At 41.4% G+C, this 24,014-nt stretch overlaps 1 protein-coding gene across 4 annotated transcripts in view; it reads right to left on the reverse strand.

Annotated features, from left to right (window-relative positions):
- SYT9 (synaptotagmin 9) overlaps window positions 1-24,014 on the reverse strand; it is an 89,443-nt gene that overhangs the window by 29,812 nt on the left and 35,617 nt on the right. For all 4 annotated transcript variants that reach the window (XM_048484312.1, XM_048484313.1, XM_048484311.1 and 1 more), the window contains exons 2-3: window positions 8,328-8,673; window positions 1,241-1,787 (exon numbers count right to left, since the gene is read on the reverse strand). In XM_048484312.1, the coding sequence (XP_048340269.1) occupies window positions 1,241-1,787; window positions 8,328-8,673 (893 nt within the window). The remainder of the gene's footprint in view (window positions 1-1,240; window positions 1,788-8,327; window positions 8,674-24,014) is intronic.

The following is a 24,014-nucleotide window of genomic DNA, read 5'->3' on the forward strand; positions in this document are numbered from 1 at the left end:
AATTATTGCTTTATGAAACTAGCAAATTTATAAAGTGGTATTCAAGAATGTACTTTTCACAGGCATAAACCTGACTTTTTAATACTGGAAAATGTACTAGCAGATCATAAATATTCTCCTTGACTTGGTTAAGAGTTTATGAGAGCTGCAGATGTGATATTTCATTCAAAAGTGTAGCAAAGCCTCACAGATGTATTGTAGTTTGTACCACTATTCAATCAACTAGTGAATTTATGGTCTCTCCCTCAGCAGACCCAGCAAACCTTAGATATGATTGGAAAGATCAGATTCCTGACTTGACACTGTAATCTCTAACATCAATGACCACAGGCCTCCTGTACTGCAGATGTCTTCTGAGCATCCCCAAAACAGAGCTGCCAGAAAATTATGGTAACCCATTAAGAAAGGTTTTTGAAACCCAGGATGGATTCTGAAAGGGGGAGGGGGGTTAGCACCTAGGAGGAAAAGATCTTTTAAATTTTGAATAAAAGCCCAAGTACACTGAACATTTTAGAGGAATCCCATTAGATGTTGCCAGTCTCTAATATGACAAATTGGTCCCTAAATCAAAATTCTGGAAAATCAAATGGAACAATTTATTTATTTATTTATTTATTTATTTATTAGTTCCACTTTTATACCGCCCTCCCCCAAAGGGCTCAGGGCGGTTTACATCACAATAAAAAGCGGATAACAAAATAAAATACTAAAATTCATATCAGTTAAAAGCAGCGCTCCTAATTCATAGTCAGTTAAAACAGATGGCGTTTAGCCATTAACTCCTCAACTCCCCTGAGAGGGGAACAGCGGATCTTAGTTGTTAATGGGCACCTATCAGCAGCCGGCCTCCCCAAAGGCCCGGCGGAATAACTCAGTCTTACAGGCCCTGCGGAACTCATGTAGGTCCCGCAGGGCCCGGACAGTTGGAGGAAGAGCATTCCACCAGGCAGGGGCCAGGGCCGTAAAAGCCCTGGCCCTGGTGGAGGCCAGCCGCATCATAGAGGGGGCGGGGATCTCCAGTAAATTGGCCTCTGCCGAGCGCAGAGACCGATGTGGGACATATGGGGCCAGACGGTCCCTGAGGTACGATGGTCTGTGGAGTAGATAAATTCTTAGTAAGGAGAATAATGGCTTATTTTCTCCAAAGATCTCCCAATTTAGTAGCCACTAAACAGGCTAAAGATGTTATTGAACAGTTACAACAGGAAATAGTCTCATAATAAAAATGAAGTATACTTACATTGGTGACGTATTCAATATCTTTCCAAATATTACACTCCCTAGGAAAGTCAGTCAACTCTAAAAAATTATCTACGATCACTTGGCCAATCAAATCGTGCCTGGAAAACCGATCAAAGTCATACACAGAGAAGTGAAGTTTCCTTGTGCTTAAATCATTGTAAGGAACAGGAAATAAAAAAACTTCATCAAAGACTGGGTTCAGGGTCTTTCTATGCACTTTAGTCTGGTGTTTTGTTTTCCTATCAGGAAGTAAATAGATCTTGACATATGGGTCTGAAGTCCCAGAAAAGTCTTTTGCTGGCAGATTGACAGCTTTGTGGATTTTTACCATCAGTTGTTCTAAATCACAATCGTATTTCAGAATAAAGTTGAGTTTCCCACAAGACTTGCTATTATTTCTCCGCCCATCATCTGTGTCAACCGATCTCTGCTTATACAGCTCTGGCTTGATACGTCCAATCCCAGTCAGCTGCTCCTGCTTTTGGATCTGCTGGATATTGAAGTCTGGGTTTGAGAGGTTGAGTTGCCTTCGGATTGAGTTGTGCCTTAAAAACAACAGTGACAGACTTGATTACACTGGTAGGAATAAAAAAATCCTCTGAACTCTGTTTAAATATTAGGAATTGCCAAAGCAAGATTTTGGATCATTAAGAACAAAGAAGTCTTTAAAAATGCTTGTTTGAATGGCATTTACACAAGAATGGCATTTACACATTTTGATAATTTAATTATTGCACTTGTCATTTATTTGACAGAACTGTTGCTAGCACAGCTGTTAGTGTGGCTTGCCTTATGGTGGCACTAGCTTAGATCAAACAACAAACCTATACCAAAAACTGCTGAAACACCCCAAGGTCATTGCTAATCCAAGAAAACATTTAAAGGCATGCATTTTTCAGTACAATTTGTGCAATATTCTTTTGGGAAACTAGCAAAACTATTTCTGTTGGCAAATCTGCATGTGCTGTGTTTTGATGTTAAGCAAGGCTAAATCTCTTGTTTGGCATCCGGGTGGTTTAGTCATGATAGGTAGGGATGACTGGTGAGTGCCCTGAGACACTGGCCATGACAGGGTGTGTGTCTGGAACAGCTCATCTCAGGGACTTACAGTAGGAGGGGTTTGGGAAGGAACAACTTTGGTTCTCAGTAATATCTCTCAAAGTTAGTAGAGATCTTACATTGCATTATGGGGAAGGGATGAGGGTTAGAGTTCTTGACATTTCATCTGTGGGCAAGGATAAACAAGGCCACCAGAAATCACCTGGTCAAGTCTGAAGCAAAGGTGGTTCTGCCCAACAAAGGCAGCCATTAACTAGACTCCGCAGCACAGTTCACCTATTTAAGTATGTTGGGATGTTTAATAAACTGACATAGGTTAGTTATTTAAATAGAACTACTAGTTAAACCCATGTTGTAGTTTTGTTCCTTTATTTGGGAGTCCCTAGGCAAACTGGTTGAATACAATGGCATCTAAGCAGGCAAGATTCTGAAATATACCCAGCTTCAAGGACAGGCAGACATCCAAGAGGAGAGAAAATTCCATGACCTAGAAATTGTCTTACCTAACTCATTCTGGCTTCCAGAAAAGTATAATTTTGTACTTGAAATTATTTACATAACTGGGTTTCAGTCTGCAAGCAGTGTAAGACCAAGAATGAATTGCCTATCATTTTCAGTATTTAAAAATTATGTGTCAAAAAATCATAATGTGTATAAGGTGTCAGTTTCAGGACAGACAAAGGATACATTTCCAGCTTTCAAAAATTACCATGTCTGATTTTCAGATGAGTGCAATAGTAATAAGTGACAAACTTTACATAATTGTGGTGAGGAGCAAATGACTTTGTATATGAAACATGCTATAAAAATGATAATGATTAGAACAGAATTATATCACCAAAGGTGAGAGACAGGGACAGAAAGAGATGACAGATTTCATCTTCTGTGACTAACTTCAAGCTGACTGGGGTGCTGTGTGGTTTCCGGGCTGTATGGCCGTGTTTTAGCAGCATTCTCTCCTGACGTTTCACCTGCATCTGTGGTTGGCATCTTCAGAGGATCCGAAATCCTCTGAAGATGCCAGCCACAGATGCAGGCGAAACGTCAGGAGATAATGCTGCTAGAACACGGCCATACAGCCCAGAAACCACACAGCACCCCAGTGATTCCGGCCGTGAAAGCCTTCGATAATACATTCAAGCTAACTCTTCACTGTTCTCTCTTTTCAATCACTGGAAAGTGGCTTTGCAATGGATCACAATTAACATAATTCCTCCAGAGACTTAACATGGGAAAATTGTCTCTCAAAGGAAAAAAAAAACATGCATAAGACACAAAATGATGACTATTTCTAAACAAGAGTTTACACATATATTTGAAACAAATTTGAAATAGCCCATTCTCACTCATGGCTCTCGAAGTTGGCTTGATGACCAGTTTCAGTTGACACCAGGCTGCAGTTGATATTTAGTAACATATTGAGTGGTCACACAGAGAATATGAATATCAGTTTGTAAAAAGGGCTCCTTTTCATCATAATCTCACAGGGTAACAGAAGTAACTTTTACTATTAAGGAAAGTCAGTTATCCTATGCAGATGGCAGTCAAATGTACAAATGAACATACAGAGCGGGGATCAGGCTCACATTTGCTGATATCACACCTATCCTTCAAAATCCCATTATACAGAAGTTGGGACTTGCATGCACAAATGTAAACAGGAGCCCCACACTCAATCTATCACATGTAAAAACTGAGGGTACAGATCACACCTAAGAGAGCAACCTAAGGAAGGAGGGGGAAGCAAAAGAGCTGTGGAGCTGGTAAGACCCTGCTGCCAGCATAAGTGCCAGTCCAGCTGGCGTAAGTGGCACCTACAACATCTAGAGGGGCACTAATGCTGGAGGCAGGGCACCGTGTAGATCTGCAGTGCCCAAATGTGAAAGTGGCTGCTGCACCATTGCTCCTCTGCCTGCGCAGGAGCCAACAGTGTTCCAGGGGCGTTCCTGAGGATAGAGCTGACTTTAGTCGACTTCCAGAGGACTTTCAGCCTAGGAATGCCTCCTATATGTGCTGGCCACTTACACCATGGAAATAGCATCTGTACGCCATTGAACAGTGAGTTGGGGTCTTCTGCTCTGTTTTAGATTTATTTATTTTCTTTGCACTTCCCCAGTCCTCTTTGGAGGTGGTGCCGTTGCACTGTGGCAGCTCCATCCCTGCCTGCTGCAAAATTGCCACCCCCCCGCCCGATTGTACTGCCTGAAGTACACAGTCACAGGCCTTCCATGCCACTGTTACTGTTAACATATGTCATCACAGTTGAGGCCAGTGGGTATTCTCCTTACTCCTCCACTGATTTTTACACTCAATTAATCATTTGCACCTGGATCATCACAGTCTTGCCTTCTTTGGGGTTTCCGTAATAGATTAAGTTCTCTTAAATTGTTCTCTTACACCCTGTGGGATATGATTGTGAAAGTTACTGACATTTAGCAGTCTGTAAGAAAGGGGTTCCTTTTTCTATGTTTTTGGAAATGCAGTGTATCACACAATGACAGCAAAAACCAGATAACTTCTGCTCCTCCAGTTACAAGTAAATCGGAATCTTGCATCCAGTCATGAGGAAGAAATAACTTCATGAAGCACTCTCTTTTTTTTTAGAAACTCCTGAACACACTCAGATAGCTGCTATGCTGCAGAAGCATAATGTTTTACCTTGATGTTACGGCATTCCTGCTATTCCATCAACACTATTAATCAGCTAATGGGGGTGGTATTTGCAATAACCAGAACCAGCACAAGAAACACTGCTCACTCTAAGAATAGTATACCCTGCTCTGCCACTGCTATGCTATGCTGTCCATGGGAGAACCCCTCACATCTTACAGGAGTTCAACATGAGTTTGCTACTCACCTAGTGTCATTCTAAGCAAAGTTAGAGCCATTTAGGTCCAGTAAAATCAATGGGTTAAGAAGGATGTTTACTTAGGAAACAGTGATCATTTTGAAATGTATTTTTATAATCAATAAACATGATTTGCAATAGGATCAGGTAGATAAAACAAAACAAGAATGTCTTCTGCATAAGTGATGCATGGGATTTACTGCTACCAGTCATGTGATGCAGTTGCTAGATTGGTAGCTTCTAAAAGATTGAGACAAATATGACACCAGAAGCATATTAGGAGGAAACGGCACCCGGGGGCAACACCTGGTCAAGCGTCCCCCACCCACTCCACCCCAGGGCCCCCATGCCGCACTTATGGTGGCAGTTCTGGTGGGTGGCTCAAAAGGGCACCGCGGGGGCAGGCCGGCTCCTGCCATCCCTATCAGCAGGAAGGCCAGGGATAGCAGGAGCCCAGGGCACTCTCTTTGCAGAAGGGGTTCCCGGCCATGTGATGGGGTGCAGCCTCAGTGCTGGTCACCGCATCTGGACAACACTGGTGTGATCTCCTGATGGGGAAAGGCCTCCCCACCGCACAGGTGGGCCCAGCCTTGGGCACTGGCACAATCCCTCAATGGGGGAGAGGCCTCCTCGCCGTGTGGCTGGGCCCAGCCTCGGGTGCCAGTGCAATCCCCCAGTGAGGGAGAGGCCGCCCAGCTGTGCAGCTGGGCCCAGCCTTGGTCCCCAGCGAGTGGAACACCTGGCATGGGGGGAGCTGCCAGGCACCAGCTGGGACCCCGCATAGCAGGAGAAGCTGGGCGCGGGGACCCAGCTGGTGCCCGGTGCCCCCATGTGACTGAAAGGTGTGTGCCCAGGGATATGGGTGCCCAGGGACATGGGCAGTATGTCACTGCTATCCACTGAAAAAAACTGCAGTTACTTTGAGTGCTAGATGGGATTGCTACCTTTGTATGATTTGATCATGTGATTTCTAAGACATCCAATTGGCCACTATTAGCAAGTGTGTATTGAACTTGGTGAACTTTAAGTCTGATGCAGTACAGAAGTTTTTAAGTTGTTATTCTTACCTACTTCCATTCATGTTCCCATAATTTTTATGTTCTTTATTGTATACTTTTGTTCAGTCAGACCTTTCTAAGTGACTGCACATCCCACTCATGGCATCAAAACTTTGGCTAAAACCTAACACTTCCTATTTCTAAACCTCACAAGTGTTTCATTAACCTGTTCTATTTTTGCTGAAACCTTTGCAAAGATATATTAACACTCACAGGATTAGTGACAAGTGCAAATGAGCATAATTTGCAAGATTTGATTGAAGCCACCTTCACCTGTTATTGGACTAGCAATTTTGTCCAGCTGATGAACAAAGAAAAAATCTTTGGGACCTACAAACGTTGGCCTATTAGTGGGTCTTGCAAGAAGATGCCAACAACTGTTTTCTTCAGATTTATGCAGAGTACCTCACTGATTTACTGCAGCCTCAACTTTAAAGTATGAGAAAACAACAAAACAGCCAGAAGTATAGGCCATTCTTTTTGTTTTTTCCTTGCATAATATTAACAAACCATATCAACTCTAATTTCTTGTCAAGGTACTTCTTATATGGATCAATGAACATATAAAACTGGCCACCACCTGCCTCATAACATTCCTTACATTGTATAGTCAAGAGTCTTACAGAAAACTTGCATGAAGGTTTAACACTGAGCAATATATAACAATACATAACAATATATAATAACATATGACAACTGTAACACTTTTAGATTAATCTGCAACCTAAAATGTGTGTGGAAGACAGCAAAAACCTCAAAAGCAAATGTCCCTAAATCACTTCACCATGTTGCCAAAATGTATTTCTTAACATATTAATGTCATGCCAATTATAGCAGTAATGGTGAAATTCAAATGAAGGCAAGTTGTAGGGCAGCAGAAAATTGTACAACATAAATGCTGTAATGTTGTGAGACAACTTACTGATTTAGGAGCATAAATCTACATGCATACTGGACCAATAAAATATATCTGGCTGAATTCCCACTGAAAATTTAATCTAGATACAACCAAGTTTCAAAAGAATTGGCATCTTTTCATCCAGGTTCCAACATCCTCACTGCAGCATGTTTCTAGGGGAGGCCTATCTAAGCCTGCCCCTTGAGGGGGTGCCTGCTGTCAGGGGTGCAATTGTTAAGCAAGCAGAACCAAAATTTCAGAGTATCTTTAGGAGACCCTCTTGATGATACAAACCCAAGTTTGGTGAAGTTTGGTTCATGGGGACCAAAGGTATGGACCCTCAAATGTGTAGTCCCATCTCCTATTAGCTCCCTTTGGAAACAATGGGGGATGGGGCACCCCCTTTGGGAGTCCATAGCTTTGGACCCCCTGATCAAACTTCACAAAACCTGGGTGGTATCAGTAGGAGATTCTCCTGATGATACCACCCAGGTTTGGTGAAGTTTGGTTCATGGGGGCCATGATGAAATTTGGTTCATGGACCCTCAAATGTGTAGCCCCCATCTCCTATTAGCTCCCATTGGAGTGTTTTTTCAAAAAGGTGCATATACAAGCAGGTCCAGGAAAATCCCGTGATGGGGGAGGGGAGCACCAGAAACGGGGCTAATCTGTGTTCCATGGTTTGGTTGGGAGGAGATGTCAAGGGAACCTGGATATTTCGGGTGACTATCCCAGGATTAATCGCCAGTGAGGAAATCACCTCTGTGGAAAAGCAAAATAGAAGAAATCTTGGCCCATTTGCTCCATGAAGGCTCTGCTTTGTGACCATACATGTGTTTCTGAGGGGAGAATAAAGAAACTACTCTTTCAGTAGTTACTCTTCCCTACAGTACTATAGTACTAGAAGTCCCCAATATGGTGCTTGAATGTGGCCTGGTAGGGCTTTTGCCCAGCAAGGTTTCTGATTGATTACTGGAGATTTGATTGCCTGTGTTGATTTTTTAAAATGTGGCTTTGACAGCAGCTGCCACCAAAGCACAAGGATCTACATTGTTATTTAAGTTATGCTGTAGCAATCATTTTGTGGCTAGCTCTGCCTTTTGTGGCAACTGTGCCCACTATGCTGTGTTAGAATTTTAAATATGCCCTCAAACTCAAAAAGGTTGAGAATTCTCTTTTCTCTGTAATATTAAAGTAATTCTAAGTAATTCTAAATACTGACCGAGCAGAAGGGGTTGGTTCTGTGATTTGCCGATGCATTCGAACATTGTGCACACAGTTCTCCTTAGTCCCTGTCTTTGCATCCAATGGAATGTCTGGGGAGGTGTGGCTAATCTTCATAGAAGAGTCTGGGTATGAAGTAGGCTGTCCCAGGTAATCCTCACTATACTCATGGTCATTGGTATCTGTATCTGTATAGTTCAGTGACTCCTGTTTGTCTTTGTTTCCAGGCAGACCGCGTTCTCGCCAAGGAACCCAGCAAAGCTTCCAGGACACAAACAGAGATACCCCAAACAAAGCAAGTCCACAGGCAGTGACAACTAATGACAGTAAGCTCACGGAGATATCTGAAAAGAATAAAAACAAAAGGAATGTTAGCATTCTGTTCTATTTTACTATCATTCGAATGCAACTCGCTATAGATCTTTATACAATCATGCTTTGTAGAACAGTACTTCCATTATCTAAATGGCTTTTATGCGTACTTCTGCCCAATGATCCATCCAAAAAAACATATGCTTAATAAAAACTTTCTTGGAGAAGGTATGAAAATACATTATTCAACTAAATTATCTTATGAAATGTAACAAAGGTGCTTACCCAATGCTATTTCCACCACTATTGCAATGACTTTTATTTCTTTGTTTATAATTTGAATGGGCTAGGGAGGTGTTAGAGATCTAACAACAGCATTCTAGATTAATTTAAATGCAGGCTAATTAAACATGAGGGTTTTTTTTAGCTTTCCATTGTTAAATCTACCACCTAATTTCTGAATCAGCATGTCTACTAATTGTTTAACTATAATTGTATACCTATAAGAAGAATACAATTTTCAGGCTTTAAAAAAAGGCATTCCTTCCATTCTATAGTGCAATAACTATCCACTGTCATTATCTACTAGCTTTTTTTTTAAAAAAAGAAAAAAGGTAAATCTCCCTTTTAGCTACAGAGATAAGGGGAACATCACAATTGCCTTTCTCCTAAACAGAAATTCAGAACCTACACTACGTAACTTGGGGAAGGGGGGGAATCACCCTGGCCACAACTGTTCATTTACCCAGAAGGCTCCAAACACTACTACTAGTTTTGTTACTGTTTTCTAAGCTTTTCTTGGATTTATTTTTGGTAGCCTTCTAGACATGATGAAGTGATACATTAGATGCTAGCATTTTATGAAGTCCTACTACCGGTTTCCCCAAATATAAGACAGTGTCTTAAATTAATTTTTGCTCCCAAAGATGTGCTATGTCTTATTTTCAGGGGATGTCTTATTTTTCCTGTGTTTTGTTTGTCGAGCATGCTTCCAAACAAAAACTTTGCTATGTCTTACTTTCGGGGGATGCCTTATATTTCGCACTTCAGCAAAACCTCTACTATGTCTTATTTTTCGGGGATGTCTTATATTAGGGGAAACAGGGTATTATCCTGTCTTGTTGCCATGCTGACAGATCTAGTGGAAAAAGTCTAAAAACTGGACTGGAAATAGTCTTCAAAATTTTAATAAATTGATTGTATACAGTGACATAGGTATAGATTTTTATGGGGGGTTGGGGGTGGGGCCACATGCTCATCCACCCCTGGGGGTGTGGCCGTGCCTCCCCAAGCCCCCCCAGCCTCAGTGCTTATAAAAGCAGCTCTCTGAAGCCAGGGATGGCAGTCTCCTGCTGATACCACCCAGGTTTGGTGAGGTTTGGTTCATGGTGTCCAAAGGTTTGGACTCCCAAAGGGGGTGCCCCCATCCCCCATTGTTTCCAATGGGAGCTAATAGAAGATGGAGGCTCACCTTTGAGGGTCCATAACTTTGGACTCCCTGAACCAAACTTCACCAAACCTGGGTTTGTATCATCAGGAGAGTCTCCTAAAGATACTCTGAAAGTTTGGTGCTGCTAGCTTAACAACTGCACCCCTGACAGCAGGCACCCCCCAAATTTCCCCAGATTCTCCTTTTAAATCCACCGCCTTTGGCATGGATTTAAAGGGAGAATCTGAGGTCCCCGAGTTTAAACATTGAAAGTGTTGTTTTAACTGGGGACTCCTGATTCTCTCTTTAAGGTGGATTTAAAAGGAGAATCTGGGCTCCCTAGTTTGAACACCATTGAAAGTGATGCTGTTTGGGGGTGGATTCCAGCATCACAGCGACTGCCCAAAGGGGGGGGGGACTCAGGTTTTGCACCAGGCTCCATTTTCCCTAGCTATGCCTCTGCCCAGAGGGAAGGGTAGAAGGGACTGTCAGCCGCCAGCCCAGCCTCTGGGTGGGGGCCGGGCCAGTGGGGCTGGGGGTCTGCAATCCCTGGCCTCAGAGAGCTGCTTATATAAGCCCTGAGGCCAGGGCGGGGCTTGAGGAGGTGTGGCCATGCCCCCAGGGATAGGTGGGGGCATGGCCCCTCCCCCTGAACCCACCCCATAAAAATCTATACCTATGTCACGGCATTATACGATCTGAAAATTCTATTTACCCTAAAATTAAACTGAAATTTGGCACCAAAAATATACCAGGTAAAATGTATAATCTGGCTAAGAGTTTTTTTAAAAAAAATATTGGTGACTGAAGTACTTTAAAAATATTTGCTTTCAAGTTCAATGTTTCCATTCTTGTGACCAAAACATATCTACAATTCACTATTTCACCACTTTAGAGTTGGACAACCATTTAAGAATATGCCAGGGATTTCATTAATCAGTTCTGCCTAAGACTTTTATGTATCTTCAAAGTTAAAATGTTACAATAGTTTGTAAATGGTCCCATACTTTTAAATACTGCAGTTCTCATGCATTGTGGGGATTAGTATAGAAACATAGTGAGGACAATTTACCTGCCAAAGATCACTCCTCTTATATGAAAACATTTTATTCACAGTAGCAATCTGGTTGAAAACAGCAGTAATTAACTGAAATTAATCCCAATGGGAGACCTGGTTTTCAACACTTGGGGCGGGTTGGGGGGATATTCCTTCCTTTCCTTGATTAGTTAAGCCTGAGGGCTGGGTTCTCCTGCTCTTAACTAAATGGAATGCTTGTAAAAGAAAACAAAAATTATCTTCCATAGGAAATTAAGCCCATGGGCTTTGTTTGATAGATTTCTCCCTGTCTAGACCATGCAGAATGTCAGGTGAGGGAAAGGTGCATGGTATCTCATTCTGCAAGAATTGAGGACTGATACTTTTCTGTACTAATGAGCCTCCAAGACAGTTCACAATAGAGTTAAAACAATAAAAGCAATGAAACAATGACATTCAATTACAACAACATCAGCATTTAAAGGTATCAGAATGATTTCTCCAGAAGATTAGGCACCAAGAATGGGAGGAAGAAAAATGATTTCAATAAGCAGAACAGGCACCTCTTGGCATATAAATTACAAGAATAGTGAACTGCTGAGCCCCTTCTGCACATGCAGAATAATGCACTTTCAATCCACTTTCACAACTGTTTGCAAGTGGATTTTTCTGTTCCACACAGCTGCAAAGTGCATTGAACGTGCATTATTCTGCATGTGCAGAAGGGGCCCATAAGTGAAGTATCTCTGGTAGACACCTTACTAACTTCTAAAAGAAACAGATAATGATAGAATGCAGACTACTCAGTATTTATTTAGGGCTTTAAAAGTTAATACCAACATTTTAAATCATGCCTAGAAAGAAATTGAGAGTGAAGACCATTGAGTACCAGTATGATGGGTTCAATGCAGTAAGTCCTTATTAGTTACATGGTCACAACATTCTAGAATGTTGTGAAATTTCAGAAAGCTACTCATACTATGCACAACACATTACAGTTGTCTTAACTAGTATTACTAATAAAAGGATAATTAATGCAAGATCTTCCTTTTCCAGGACGGGATGCAGCCGGCATTCTATATGAAGTTTCAAAAGGCAGTCCTAGTTACAACTGTGATCTTTCTTGGCCAGTGTAAGTACTGAAAAACGTCCCAGATCATGAAGGTGACAATCAACCCTCCAGTATTAACTGAATATCACCACTTATATGATCTGACAACAGTACCTCCCTTCTCACTCAATTCAGTTTAATTTGAATTATTTAGGATAATGTATTGATATGGATTTTAACTCTTGTTTTATTGTATGTATACTGTGCTGCCAGCAGGCAGGGGCATGGCCAGGTCTGACCCCGCAGGGAAAAGTGGGCGGCAAGCACAAGTGTGGTCAGGTCACAGTCCAATGGGTCAAGGAGAACTGAGTAGCAAGCTAGGAATCAACGAAGAACCAGGCACACAGTGGTGACAGGTAACACACTTGTTGCACCAGGCAGAAGCAAGCTCGCAGCAAGACTTATATAGAGAGCCTTGTTTAGGGGGCTGGGATTCTGCGAGAAGTTAGTCCTCATCAAATGCAGAGATTTCTGCCAAACGAGCACTCCTTCTGTGCTTCTGCAGTAGCAGCCTCTGCTTCTGCCTCCTATGCACAGCTGGCTCATCACTGGGTTCCCTAGGAGGATAGGCAGGCTTCTCCACCTGTATGTCATCAGGCAGGGAAGGAGTGGGTGTTGGCTCTGCTGCTGGGTCTTCTCCAGGAGCAGCTCACTCTGACTGCACTGTGTTCTCTGCTTCTGCCTCAGAGTCCTCTGTGTCCTGATAAGTACCCAGGGGCTCATGACATATACTGATATTGAATCTGCATATTGTAGGAAGCTGCTCTGAGCCCGTAAGGGGAAAGGTTGCTTGAAAATGTAATAAAAGAAATGAATAAATGAAATAAACAATGCATATTTTTGTTTATATCTTGCTGTTTCCAAAGGGTTCATGGTGGCATGCATGATCTTTTCTTCCCAAAACAAAGGGTCAGTGAGTTGAACAATTAAGAAGGGGTTTGGATCCAGGTCTCCCAGGCCCTTGTCCAATAATTGTAACTACTACAACACAGTGGTTCTTCATCCACACTTCTTGGTGGGCCAGACTGTTCCAGTGAATTGCCTATATCTGCACTGAAATATCAGGGCTGTCAGTGCCTGTCAGTTGAGGAGCTGCAGGGAGTTTTGCACTTCACTACAAGTACAGAGAAACATCATAGAGAGGTATTATAATCCTCAAATATAATCCTACAGTCTGAACATATCAATGACATCAAAGTTTATGAACTATATAGACTGACAGGTTATTTTTATTTTGTGATTTCCATAGTGTAGGTATAACAAGGTCAGTAGAACTGGCTCACTCACTGATGCCTCAAACCAATAACCTTACTGTCTTGAAAAATGACCTATTATTCATTGTGTTTAAAGAGGTATCAGTTATGCTAGGCAACAGTGTCATGTTAAGCAGTGAAAACTATTTGTATCTACTGAGATTTTTTAAATAATCTTTTAGAAACTGAAAGAAACTGAAGACCCTTTTTTCTTGTCAAGGTCTACTGGTGTTGATGTCCTCAGGGGTTAGAAATGAATTTACAGAATGTTCCTTCCTCCCCTCAGAGTATAAGAAATGGTTTAACGCTTCCACATTTTCAGAAGTTACACTCTAGAAATATGACCTCTCATTATTCTCTTGGTTTAATTTTTTTTCGAAAGAACAAATCTAAACATGAAAAAGAGCAGGAGACAGGAGGGGAAATTAGTCATTCAGATAAGCCCATCAGAGTGCTGCTCCAGCATCCAATCACCTCTGAGAAGGGGAATGAGATGTTGGAAGGAACAGAGGAGAAGTGGGAATTGAATTCTGCCTGAGAGAGAGGGCAGTGACAGCCCAGGTCAGGCTCAGGAAAACAGAACAGAGTGAAGGGTAGCTGTGCCTGATGGTGTCACAAAGCAGTTTAGCACTTTCTTTTTATACGTGCACCTGGAAACAGAGGAGAAGGTTTATAGTTTAAAGCAAACCTAGATCCCAAAATTCTAGGAAACTGTGTGCATCACCTCAGTAGGAAAATAAATTCTTGTCACTGAGAACCCTAAAAGAGTAAAAATAAAACAAAGAAAATATTTTAAAAACCCAGTTAAAACATGAGGGGGGGGGGAACTGAACTATAAAGATACTCTTACTATCATATGCTGATATTTTCACTGACTATACACAAGGCAGGGAAGTGTACATGCATGTCCAGTGCTACCTCAAAACAATATTTTGAAGACTGAAGCACCACAATATACACCTTTCCACTCAGCAGGCTGGTTTTCTTTCAGCTCACTTCCTAGGCATTAATTCTAGTCACTATAATATCTGATTCTCAGTTCAACTATTTGTGATGGCTTATGTATTTCCTACTAGACATCCCACTGTTGACTGGCTGATATGACAACAATAAGTATTAGTGGCTAGCATACAAAGAGCATCTCTTTATATTACAAGAAATGGTCCTATTCCTAAGAGTACCTCTGAGCAGTGAGCACCTTAATGTCTGAGATAAGTTATAAGTTCAGTGTTGGACATTATGTAACCTTAGCCTAAGACTGTGCTGCAGAAGGAGGCAGAGGAAAGGATGCTCACTGGGGCAACCCAAAAATTTTGAAGACACATTTGTCTATGCAAGCCCACAATGCTGTTAACTGGGCAGATATTTCTCTTCCTGTTTTTTTGTTCAGGACTGGGTTTTGAATGAGAAGCCTGAATCCCCAACCCAGTAAACAGTGTGAAAAAAAAACACACAGCTGTTTGAGTGAGCCATTATCACATCTGGCAATAACATATCTTACTTTTGTCTGCCAGCCCTACCCATGCTGCATGACCCATGCTGCATGACAGAAAGATGATGGACAGAACAAATGGGATTACAAACACTATAAATTGTTCTGATTTTGTTAGGAAGTTCCTTATCTTCACAAATACACAAATACACTATCGAATTATCAATGGCTTTTTCCTATGACTCTGCAGAAAAGCTTTCATTGATGTAACTGATTGGTTAAAAGTGGTACAGCACTATCAGGAAGAACAGTTTAAGCTTTCCATGTGTAACTTTAAAAAACCCCTACAAATAAATGGCACTTCACATTTCTTTTGTATACAAAAGCTTGAATTCCCCCTCCTCATCATGCCTTGCGTAGCATTCTGTTCAGTGCTGAAGAGGACCATATTCAAACACATCTGATAGTATTATAATAAAACCCTGACTCACAAATGAGTGCCATGGATACAAATGAGAAGCATAAAGCATAAACGAGAGCACATCATAAGAGAAGCAGCCCTCAGAGCTTCTATAATTACATTGCAGGATGCTCTAGCTGCACAGAAAGGAGTTCTATATAACCAAAGCTGTTCATACTTGAGGGATTGCCATGCAGGTGTAATTTGGTATGTGACATAGAATTCAATATCCCTATCCCAATATCAGAACAGCAAACAAAGTTGGAAACTGATGGATAGTGATCTGGTGAAAGAAGGCATAGAGCTAACTAGGAATTTGCATAGCCAGGAGGTAAGTTTTCAGTCTCCTACTGCTTTGTGATATTTTGCTATGCTTGAGGTTTCCTGGGAATTACCTTATCTTATGCCGCACAATTCCTCTGATATATATTTTTAAAGTCTGGATCTAGGAATTACTTGCAATGAGCAGCCTACCTATGTAAATATGTTTTGCATAATATTCAGCATGAAGTGTTTGAATCTTCTTTGAGTTTTGATTACTTTATAATACTGAAAGCCTTTGAGATATCATTAGAATGGCTCAGCACTGAACCACTTGTTTTTCTAGAAAGATACTAAGTTTTATGAGCAAAAGGATTACTGGATTTGGATTGATTATCTATATTTACAGGTAGAAGTCTGAAAAGGAGAGATAAATATAAGCAGAACATTTCTCATCACCTGCTGTTACATATAATTTTGATCCAAATAGCATGATCCAAAATACTATTGAATATATTATAGAAATGCTGAACATCCTTCAAAAAAGAAAGAATACACATAGAAACCTATGCAGACTTCCATCTTTATTCACTTGATGCTTTAAAAGATGCAAATGTCAAAAAAATATAAAATGAGCTTACTGTGCCAATCTATTTGAAAGAAAGGGCACTCTGAAATCTACTTTTTGCATGAAAAAGCAAATTAGTCTTTAATCCTTACCAATGCTAGAATATAAACATTTGACATGTTGCTATGAACTGGAGCAATGGGGAAACTTTGTATTACTTATTCACAAGTCCTTTCTTCATATAGAATCTTTATTCTAGCTTTTCTACAGAGTGAAAAGGGTGAATGAACTACCAAATGGGATTAACACATAACGCTAAAACATTATCCTTTAACCCCTTTCACTTTGAAACAACTGAAGGTGGAACAATTGTCATTCTCGTTTCCTGAATGATGCCTCATAAGAAGCTGTAACGCAAGGAACAGAGCAGATCAACCATATCATTTTTCCCTTATGCATAGTCACATTCTCTCTCAAAGCATAGCCTAGCAGCAGAAGAGTCACTTCTGTAGAAAAGCAATAGCCAACTTTACAGAAGGGAGCCATCAAAGAGTGTTATGTGGCACTTGCTGCCCTTTCTAAATTGCAGTTCTAGGTTAAAATAATTAGGCTGTTTTAAGGCACCCTGTCATCACTCAGTTATAAAAACTGGTCAAGCTGGGTCAGTGACAGATAACATAGTGTAATCCTTGCAGAAACATAAGCTCATGTCTACAGACAGACATTTGAGGAAAGAAACCAAAGGAAACTGAAAAGTTGTGTCATCTTGCTGTGGTTAGAGGATTTTGAATTCTAATTACAAAATTGTGAAATACAGCAACTTTATTGTACTGGAATGAATTAGCAGAGTAAATAATAGGGCAGAGATATGAGTGTGTTGTTTTGTAGAACTTTACTGGATAACAAATGAATTTACATTAAATATTGGAACAGAAAACTATCTATGCAAGAGCTCAGTCTGGGTGTCTGTGCAGTCTATATGCACCTGTGTATCTGTCTCTCCTCTTCTGCTGAAAGAAAAAAGCAGAGAGATCATTCCAGAAGCTCATGAGATTCCAGGAATGTGACTTCAGTATTCTGTCTACATACTTAACAGTTAAGTCTTGCCTGACTGAATGAAGTCAGCACTTGTAAAATTCTAACAAACTTTCAGAAATGAGATGAAGTATAAAATATGTCAGCTACTAGAACTATTCAGATGATTCTGCTAAAGCAGCACAGGCCTGGTGAAGTGTAATCCAGATACTAATGAAAAGTCTACCTTAGTCACATCAAATCAGATTGTTCTTGCAACAGGGCTCTACTGAAATGTTATTCACAAACAGGTAAATAACTGGTCTTGAGATGTATGCCTCTGCTTCATTAACACTTAAAACATCATACACAGAGTTTGAATTCAGCAGTACCTTAAAGATCAACAAAAAGTTTTGGGGAAGAGGGTTTTTTTAAGCACAGAGCGCATTCTGGCTCAGCTACACCTCTGCTGCGTATCCAGATGTAAGTCAGTGTTGCAGATGGAGATTGAGACTGACCTTAAAGAACAGACACTGCTCAGCAAGATTACAGGCTAGGCATTACCCAGAGCCTTTGCAGAAGCAGTCCTAGACAAGTAACTCTGAGGAATAAATAGCCATTGATAAGAACTGCAGTTGTGATTGCAAAATGTGTTCTTCCTGACCTTACCTGCACACTACTGTTGTCTCCAGGCCCTGACTGACTGCAGACCAGCTTCTTGACCTTGATTCTCAGCTTCTCCTTGTTGCTGTGTACATTCCTGGCTTTCAACTTCTGGCTTGATCAACATTGCTCTGAACTCTCTGAGGATTTGGTATCTGTTGAATTATTCTGTTGTCAGCACAGCTCTGACTCTGAGCCTCCTCAGTGCTGTCTGTTAATGTGGCAGCACACCAGCCCCACCCAGCCTGCACACATACCAAACTGAAAGGTCTATTATCTATGCTATGGCCTACCAGATAAAATGCCTGCCATATTTCCAAGTGGTGGTTAGAAATCTTCTGTTATTACAACTGATCTCCAGATGACAGAGATCCCCAAACACTGCCCTTCTCAGGCTCCACCCCCAAAATCCCAATCCAGAGCTGACAATCTTACTGCCAGTTGAAACACATATACATAAACCAATTTCTGCCATCACAGAAAAAAATGAGAAATTAATCAAAATCCAGTTATAAAAGAAATTTGTTGCTTCTGCCGGTTCCAAAGTCCAGATGATATCGGGCCTCCCCCTTAACTTTACTCAACTCAAAGGGGTGTCAGTGACAACCCCAAATTATGGCATGTGGGTTCCTGTATTTCTTCAAAATAATCCTATAAATACAGGAATACATTTTCAATTATATTCTAGATCAGGGGTCTGCAACCTGCAGCTCTCCAGATGTTCATGGACTACAAATCCCATCATCCCCTGCCAGCATGGCCAATTGGAGTGCCGCAGGTTGCAGACCCCTGTTCTAGATGTTTCCTGAACATCTACATGCATAATATACTTATGAATACTATTTGGAAAGAATTATGATGTCCTGCCATCTTAAAGGATTGGTTACATTTATTCATCTATTGTTTGACTTCATTCATATCCCACTTTTCTCCCCAGTCAAAGAGTGCAGATTTGAGCATAGTTCTCCTCAAGTATATTGCTGACTTATTACAGAAATGAACAGATTTGCTGCCTAAAATATAATTGCCATTTTCTGTTTGGTTTTTTTCCTGTGAAATTATAACCATTACCTGCATTTAAGGTGAAATGTTTTAACCTCTAAAAAGATGCTGGGGGACACAGCAATAGCAAGTTTATTGCTAATGTGAAGGGTCAATTTATGTCAATCATCCACATATTACAAACACAGCAAAGGGGAACTAATCCATGTTTTAGATACAAATCCAGAGAGAAATGTTTGATTGTTAAATACACAATTTTGCTTGTTGGTACCAACAATCCTTCTGAACTAAATTTTTAACAGACAAATTACATTCTACTTCATGATTTCTTGGTAGAGAGATATTTTATAACCTGTTCCACATAATGACCTGTGGCGTTTCCCCTAGCTGCCTGGTGTCCTCAGGAGAGTGTGCCGTCCCTCCTTCCCTGACCTGGGGGGTGGATTCCCCAGGTGTTTCATCCCCTTGGCCCAGAGGGCCAAGAAACAACCTCGCACACAGGGCGCTTGCATGAGTGTACCTCCTGGCCTTCCCCACACCGCCAACGCCCCCCTCTTAGCTGGTCTCTCTGCCTTCCTTCCCCTGGCTGACTTGAGAATTCGCACCCTCCCCCTCTCTCTCTCCCTTGTTGCTTCACAGGGAGAGGAGTTTCCTGGGGTTTGTCCCTCCCTTGTTGCCTCATAGGGAGAGGTGTTTCCAGCCTGTGTGAAAGACTCCCACCCTGTTACTGCACAGGGATAGGACCAGCCTAAACCGTGCTCTAGGTTCTGGTAGGGGGTCTGGGCTCCAGGGTCCTCTTCCTTCCCACTTCCCACCATTGAGATGTTCCTTTCCCTTGTCTGTTTACACCACCACCCACATTCCCTGCTGCTGCTGCAGCAGCTCCTAACTTTCCCTTCCCCACTTCCTTATATCCCTTCTGCCCTCTCATTTCTCTCCCTTGTCCCAGCTGCTTCCCCAGCCCATCTCCTACATCCGGCTCAGCTGTGGGTAGGTGGGCCCTGGCTGATCTAAGCTGCTTCTCCAGCCCATCTCCCACATCTGGCTCAGCTGTGGGTGGGCGGTACCTGCTGGACCTAAAACTCCTCTCTTCCCTGCCTTCCTCTTTGAACAAGGCCTCTAAGGCCTCCACCGTCCCTGCAAGAGGCTCCTCTGCAGCCTTCCCATCTCCTGTGGTGCGAGCCCGTGTGTGACCCAGCGGGGCAAGTCCGGGCGCTGCGGCTGAGCCCGGACATGACCTAAGCAAAATTGTTACTTCATCTGCCATTGATCCACCCCCCCTCCATGTGCTCCATGCCCCGCACTTGTCACAGACTAGTCCTGACTAGACGATGAGTGGGGGGCATGGAGCATGTGGGGGTCCAAGAGGAAGTGGCAGATGAAGTTACAATTTTACTTAGGTCTTTATGTAAAGCAGACAGTAGTACTATGTACTTTCCAAAAGCAGGACAGCTGAGTAATTTGTGATATTTACTGATGAGTTGTTCAAATAAGAAGTACACATCATTTAACAGACTAATTTTAGTGGCCAAATTATTGCAAGATGGATTACTAGAGGAAAAAAAGATTAAGTTAATTGAGACTGACAGAATGCTATTGTGTCTTTTCCAGTTGCCTGACAGTAGATATTGCCTTATACTCAGCTAAGGAGGAGAAAAAAGAATATCAATATCTTTTTTTCTAGCAGACATTCTTAAAAACCCTACTGGAAAATAGAACAGGTATTTATATAAATTCCAGCATAATAGGTCCTTAGTCATCATAATCTTAGTAATAAAAGAGCAGTGAACACAGAATCAAATGAATGCACAGAACAGAATTTTTAGATTAATGTCTTTGCATGTAAACAGGTTATTTTATACAGACATTTTCAGTAAAAATGAAAATGGTTTCTGTAATGTGGTCAAATCAGTTACATGATGGCTAGTAAAACCTAAATCTGAGCCCTTTGTATGTATTCACTTTATACTCAGATGTTCATAGGTTTGGGCTGTCTTAGTAGCCAGCCCAAGTTTGTATTGCCTGAGACCTTATAAAAAATGGAAGCTCCTCTCTATTGTCAAGTTGAGATCAAGCACAACTTCAAGGGAAACTCATTTTCATTACGCAAGTGACCCAATCATCATTAGTGGGCTGCCAAACTGGCAGGAACATCATGGGCAGGAAAGAAATGATGGGTGTGGCTTGTGCCAACTGTTGCATATCAGTCAGTGGTGGGATTCAAATAATTTAACAACCAGTTCTAGTGGTGAGATGCAAATAATTTAACTGGTTGTTTACAAGCACCATTTTAACAACTGGTTCTGCCGAAGTGGTGCGAACCTGCTGAATCCCACCACTGATCTGAGTCCTCCATTCTGCAACCCTTTCCACACTGCCTTTCCACACTCATGCCACTGCTGTCTGTACTATGCTCTTGCTACCTGTGGGAACCAAATAACTCTGGGCCAGGGATTGAATGGGACTCACCCTTGTTGAACCGAGACACTCAGAAACCTGCAAGCACTATTTTAAGTAACCCAAGGCTTACTTTGGAATCAAGAAGAACTCTTGCACTTTGTCAGACTCAGAAAATGATCTTTTTTTATATAAGGTGCTTAATTCAAGGTCACCTCACTGTCTACTGAGTTTCTCTAGAGTTAGTGTGACAATGGGGAAAGATCTTAGTCTTCTGATCTTAGAAAACATTTTCTCATCCTTACTGATTTCAATCTTGCATGCTCTACGTTTTCCTTTGCTAGAACCTTCAGTGCATTTTACATTTACATAGTAAGGTACTTAGCATTTCTTAAGATAAACCTAATTTTGTCAAGTGCCTCTGACATGTAAGGAGTGTCTTGCTACAATGTCTCAACATTTCAAGAATTTTAATGCAACAGACTATTTTAGGTGGTTTACCAGAAATTGGTAATGGATACATTCTAGATAGCCACATTCTAGCTTCTGGACACAATGGACATCTCTCTTATATCATTTGAAAGTAGACTGTTAGACTCTGGTAATCTTTATATGCAGTATTGTTGTATAACTTGAACTAGAATTACGTCTGTTATGAACATGTTTGGGCTCACAGCAGAGGTGTAGCTGGGCCATATTGCGCCCGGTGCATTCTGCATTTTCTGTGCCCCCCTGCAAGGTGTCCTGGGAAGTGTAGTTCCCAAGAGGCCATTTTTAGTGAACAGGCCTCTTTTCCAGCCTGCACTTTCAAAGGTAAGTGGGGGCGGGGGGGGGTGCCGCAGGGGAAGGAGGCAATTTTCTGCCCCCAGGCATGCGCCTGGTGCAATGTGCACCCCCTCACCCCCTGGTATCTCTGGCTCGCAGTGAAGATCCGGGAAGGCAGCACATTATTTTAGATAACAGGGATAATGACCCATCTCTTAATTGCACAGAACAGGAGAGTGGATTAATTAGGTCATCCTTCCAACTTCTTCACTGCTGCTGACCTGTCTTATCACTTATGCTTTTATCAAATATTATCCATTGTGTGTACAAAGAGTAGGGGGTAACAATATAGGAAAGTGTATGGAAATTATACCACTTTTTTAAAAAAATACTGGGCTTTTTTATAATGTTGAATAGTTTAAAATGTTCTTGTTTCTGTTACTTTGACTGTAGGGATGGAACTCTAGTGCCTGGAACTGTAACAGCTGGTAACAAAAAATATAACAGCATTAAATCAACTGGCAGCAAGCAGGGCAACCAACTGGGGAAACTTAGCTAAAAATCCCTTTCCCTTTTATTTCCTGAACATGTGTTTAACCTCTTCCTGTGCTGTTTCAGAAACCTAGATCCAATTTACATAAAAGCTTTCCTATTTAGGGCATCAAATGAAGCCATATGAGCTCCAAATGAAAAATGTAAATAACATTGTATGATTACAGTCTACAAACAGAGTCTAACAACTGGTGCATGCACCAACATAGAGTTCTATGATGCCTCATAGTTACTGGGGGGGTCAACAATAGCAGGCATCTATGGGAAAATGTGGTAATAAGGCTGTCCCACACTCAAACATTGCATTTAATTATTTTAAATAGGTATGTGTTGCCTTTCACTTTAAGTGTATAAGGTGAACAATAATAATCAAAATTAAGAATAATCTGAGCCAAGTAAAAATACAGAACAAAAAATAAAATTAAAGTCATAGCAGAACTAATGGTGAGCATCCATAACTGTTAGTGGGAAATTTTGGGTTGGTAAAAAACTGGAAATTGACAGTAAACTGGATAAAGCCAATACACATAGTCTTTATTCAGCTTTTTGTTTAATTTTTTTGTGTTTTAAAAATTCAAATACAAAAAAATTCAGTTCTCCCCAGTACAGCTTCTCAAGTCCACATGGATGACAACAAACAAGTCTAATGAGGACAAGAAGGCTTTCTAACTGTACTGTGGGGAAATTCTTTGTGGCTTTTATTCTGAACTCTAACCATTTAAAAGAACAATGACATTGTTTTGTTGCAATGTCCCTTGAAAGGGGGAAGGAGCAGAACCAGATAAAAATGTGAAGAATAACAACAACATAATTGACCTGGGTATAAGTAAGGACAATGATAATGGAATCAAAACAAGAGGCTATGTTTAATCCAGAGACTGGGTAAAACCACATCATAAATCAGGTGGAATAAGTATAGGAAATATTCTTACAAATTATCAGACTAATGCAATTTAAGAGAGCAAAAATGTCTTATAAAGCTATAGTGCTATAATTATTGTTGATTTGTTGCAAGCAAAACCACTAACACAGTTATACAGCCTTGTCTCACAAGGTGCTTCCTTCCCATGATGCTGAAGGGGGGGGGGGCTATAAGGGCTGTCAGCACAATATCATGCCCAGGTAAGAAGCAGTACTGCAGTTTGGGGTGATTAGCAGCCACTCCACTCAGTTCTGTGAAACTGCTGGCCAAACACCCATAGTGCTCATGGCGTTGTAAGATCAGAGCTCCATGGATCAGTCTCAGCAAACAGAGCAGGCATAGCTTCAGTTCAGATCCACATGGAGGACATAATTATTGGTTGGAAGTTTCACCATGAGGCTAGGGGTGGGGTAAAACCAGACACGTGGAGAGGGCAAATTGTAAACCCTACCTGAACATCACATGCATAACTCACCAGTTGTGTATTTCTGTGCCAGGGACATTACTT

This window comes from Sphaerodactylus townsendi, linkage group LG02 (genome assembly GCF_021028975.2).
Source record: "Sphaerodactylus townsendi isolate TG3544 linkage group LG02, MPM_Stown_v2.3, whole genome shotgun sequence".
Lineage (NCBI taxonomy): Eukaryota > Metazoa > Chordata > Lepidosauria > Squamata > Sphaerodactylidae > Sphaerodactylus > Sphaerodactylus townsendi.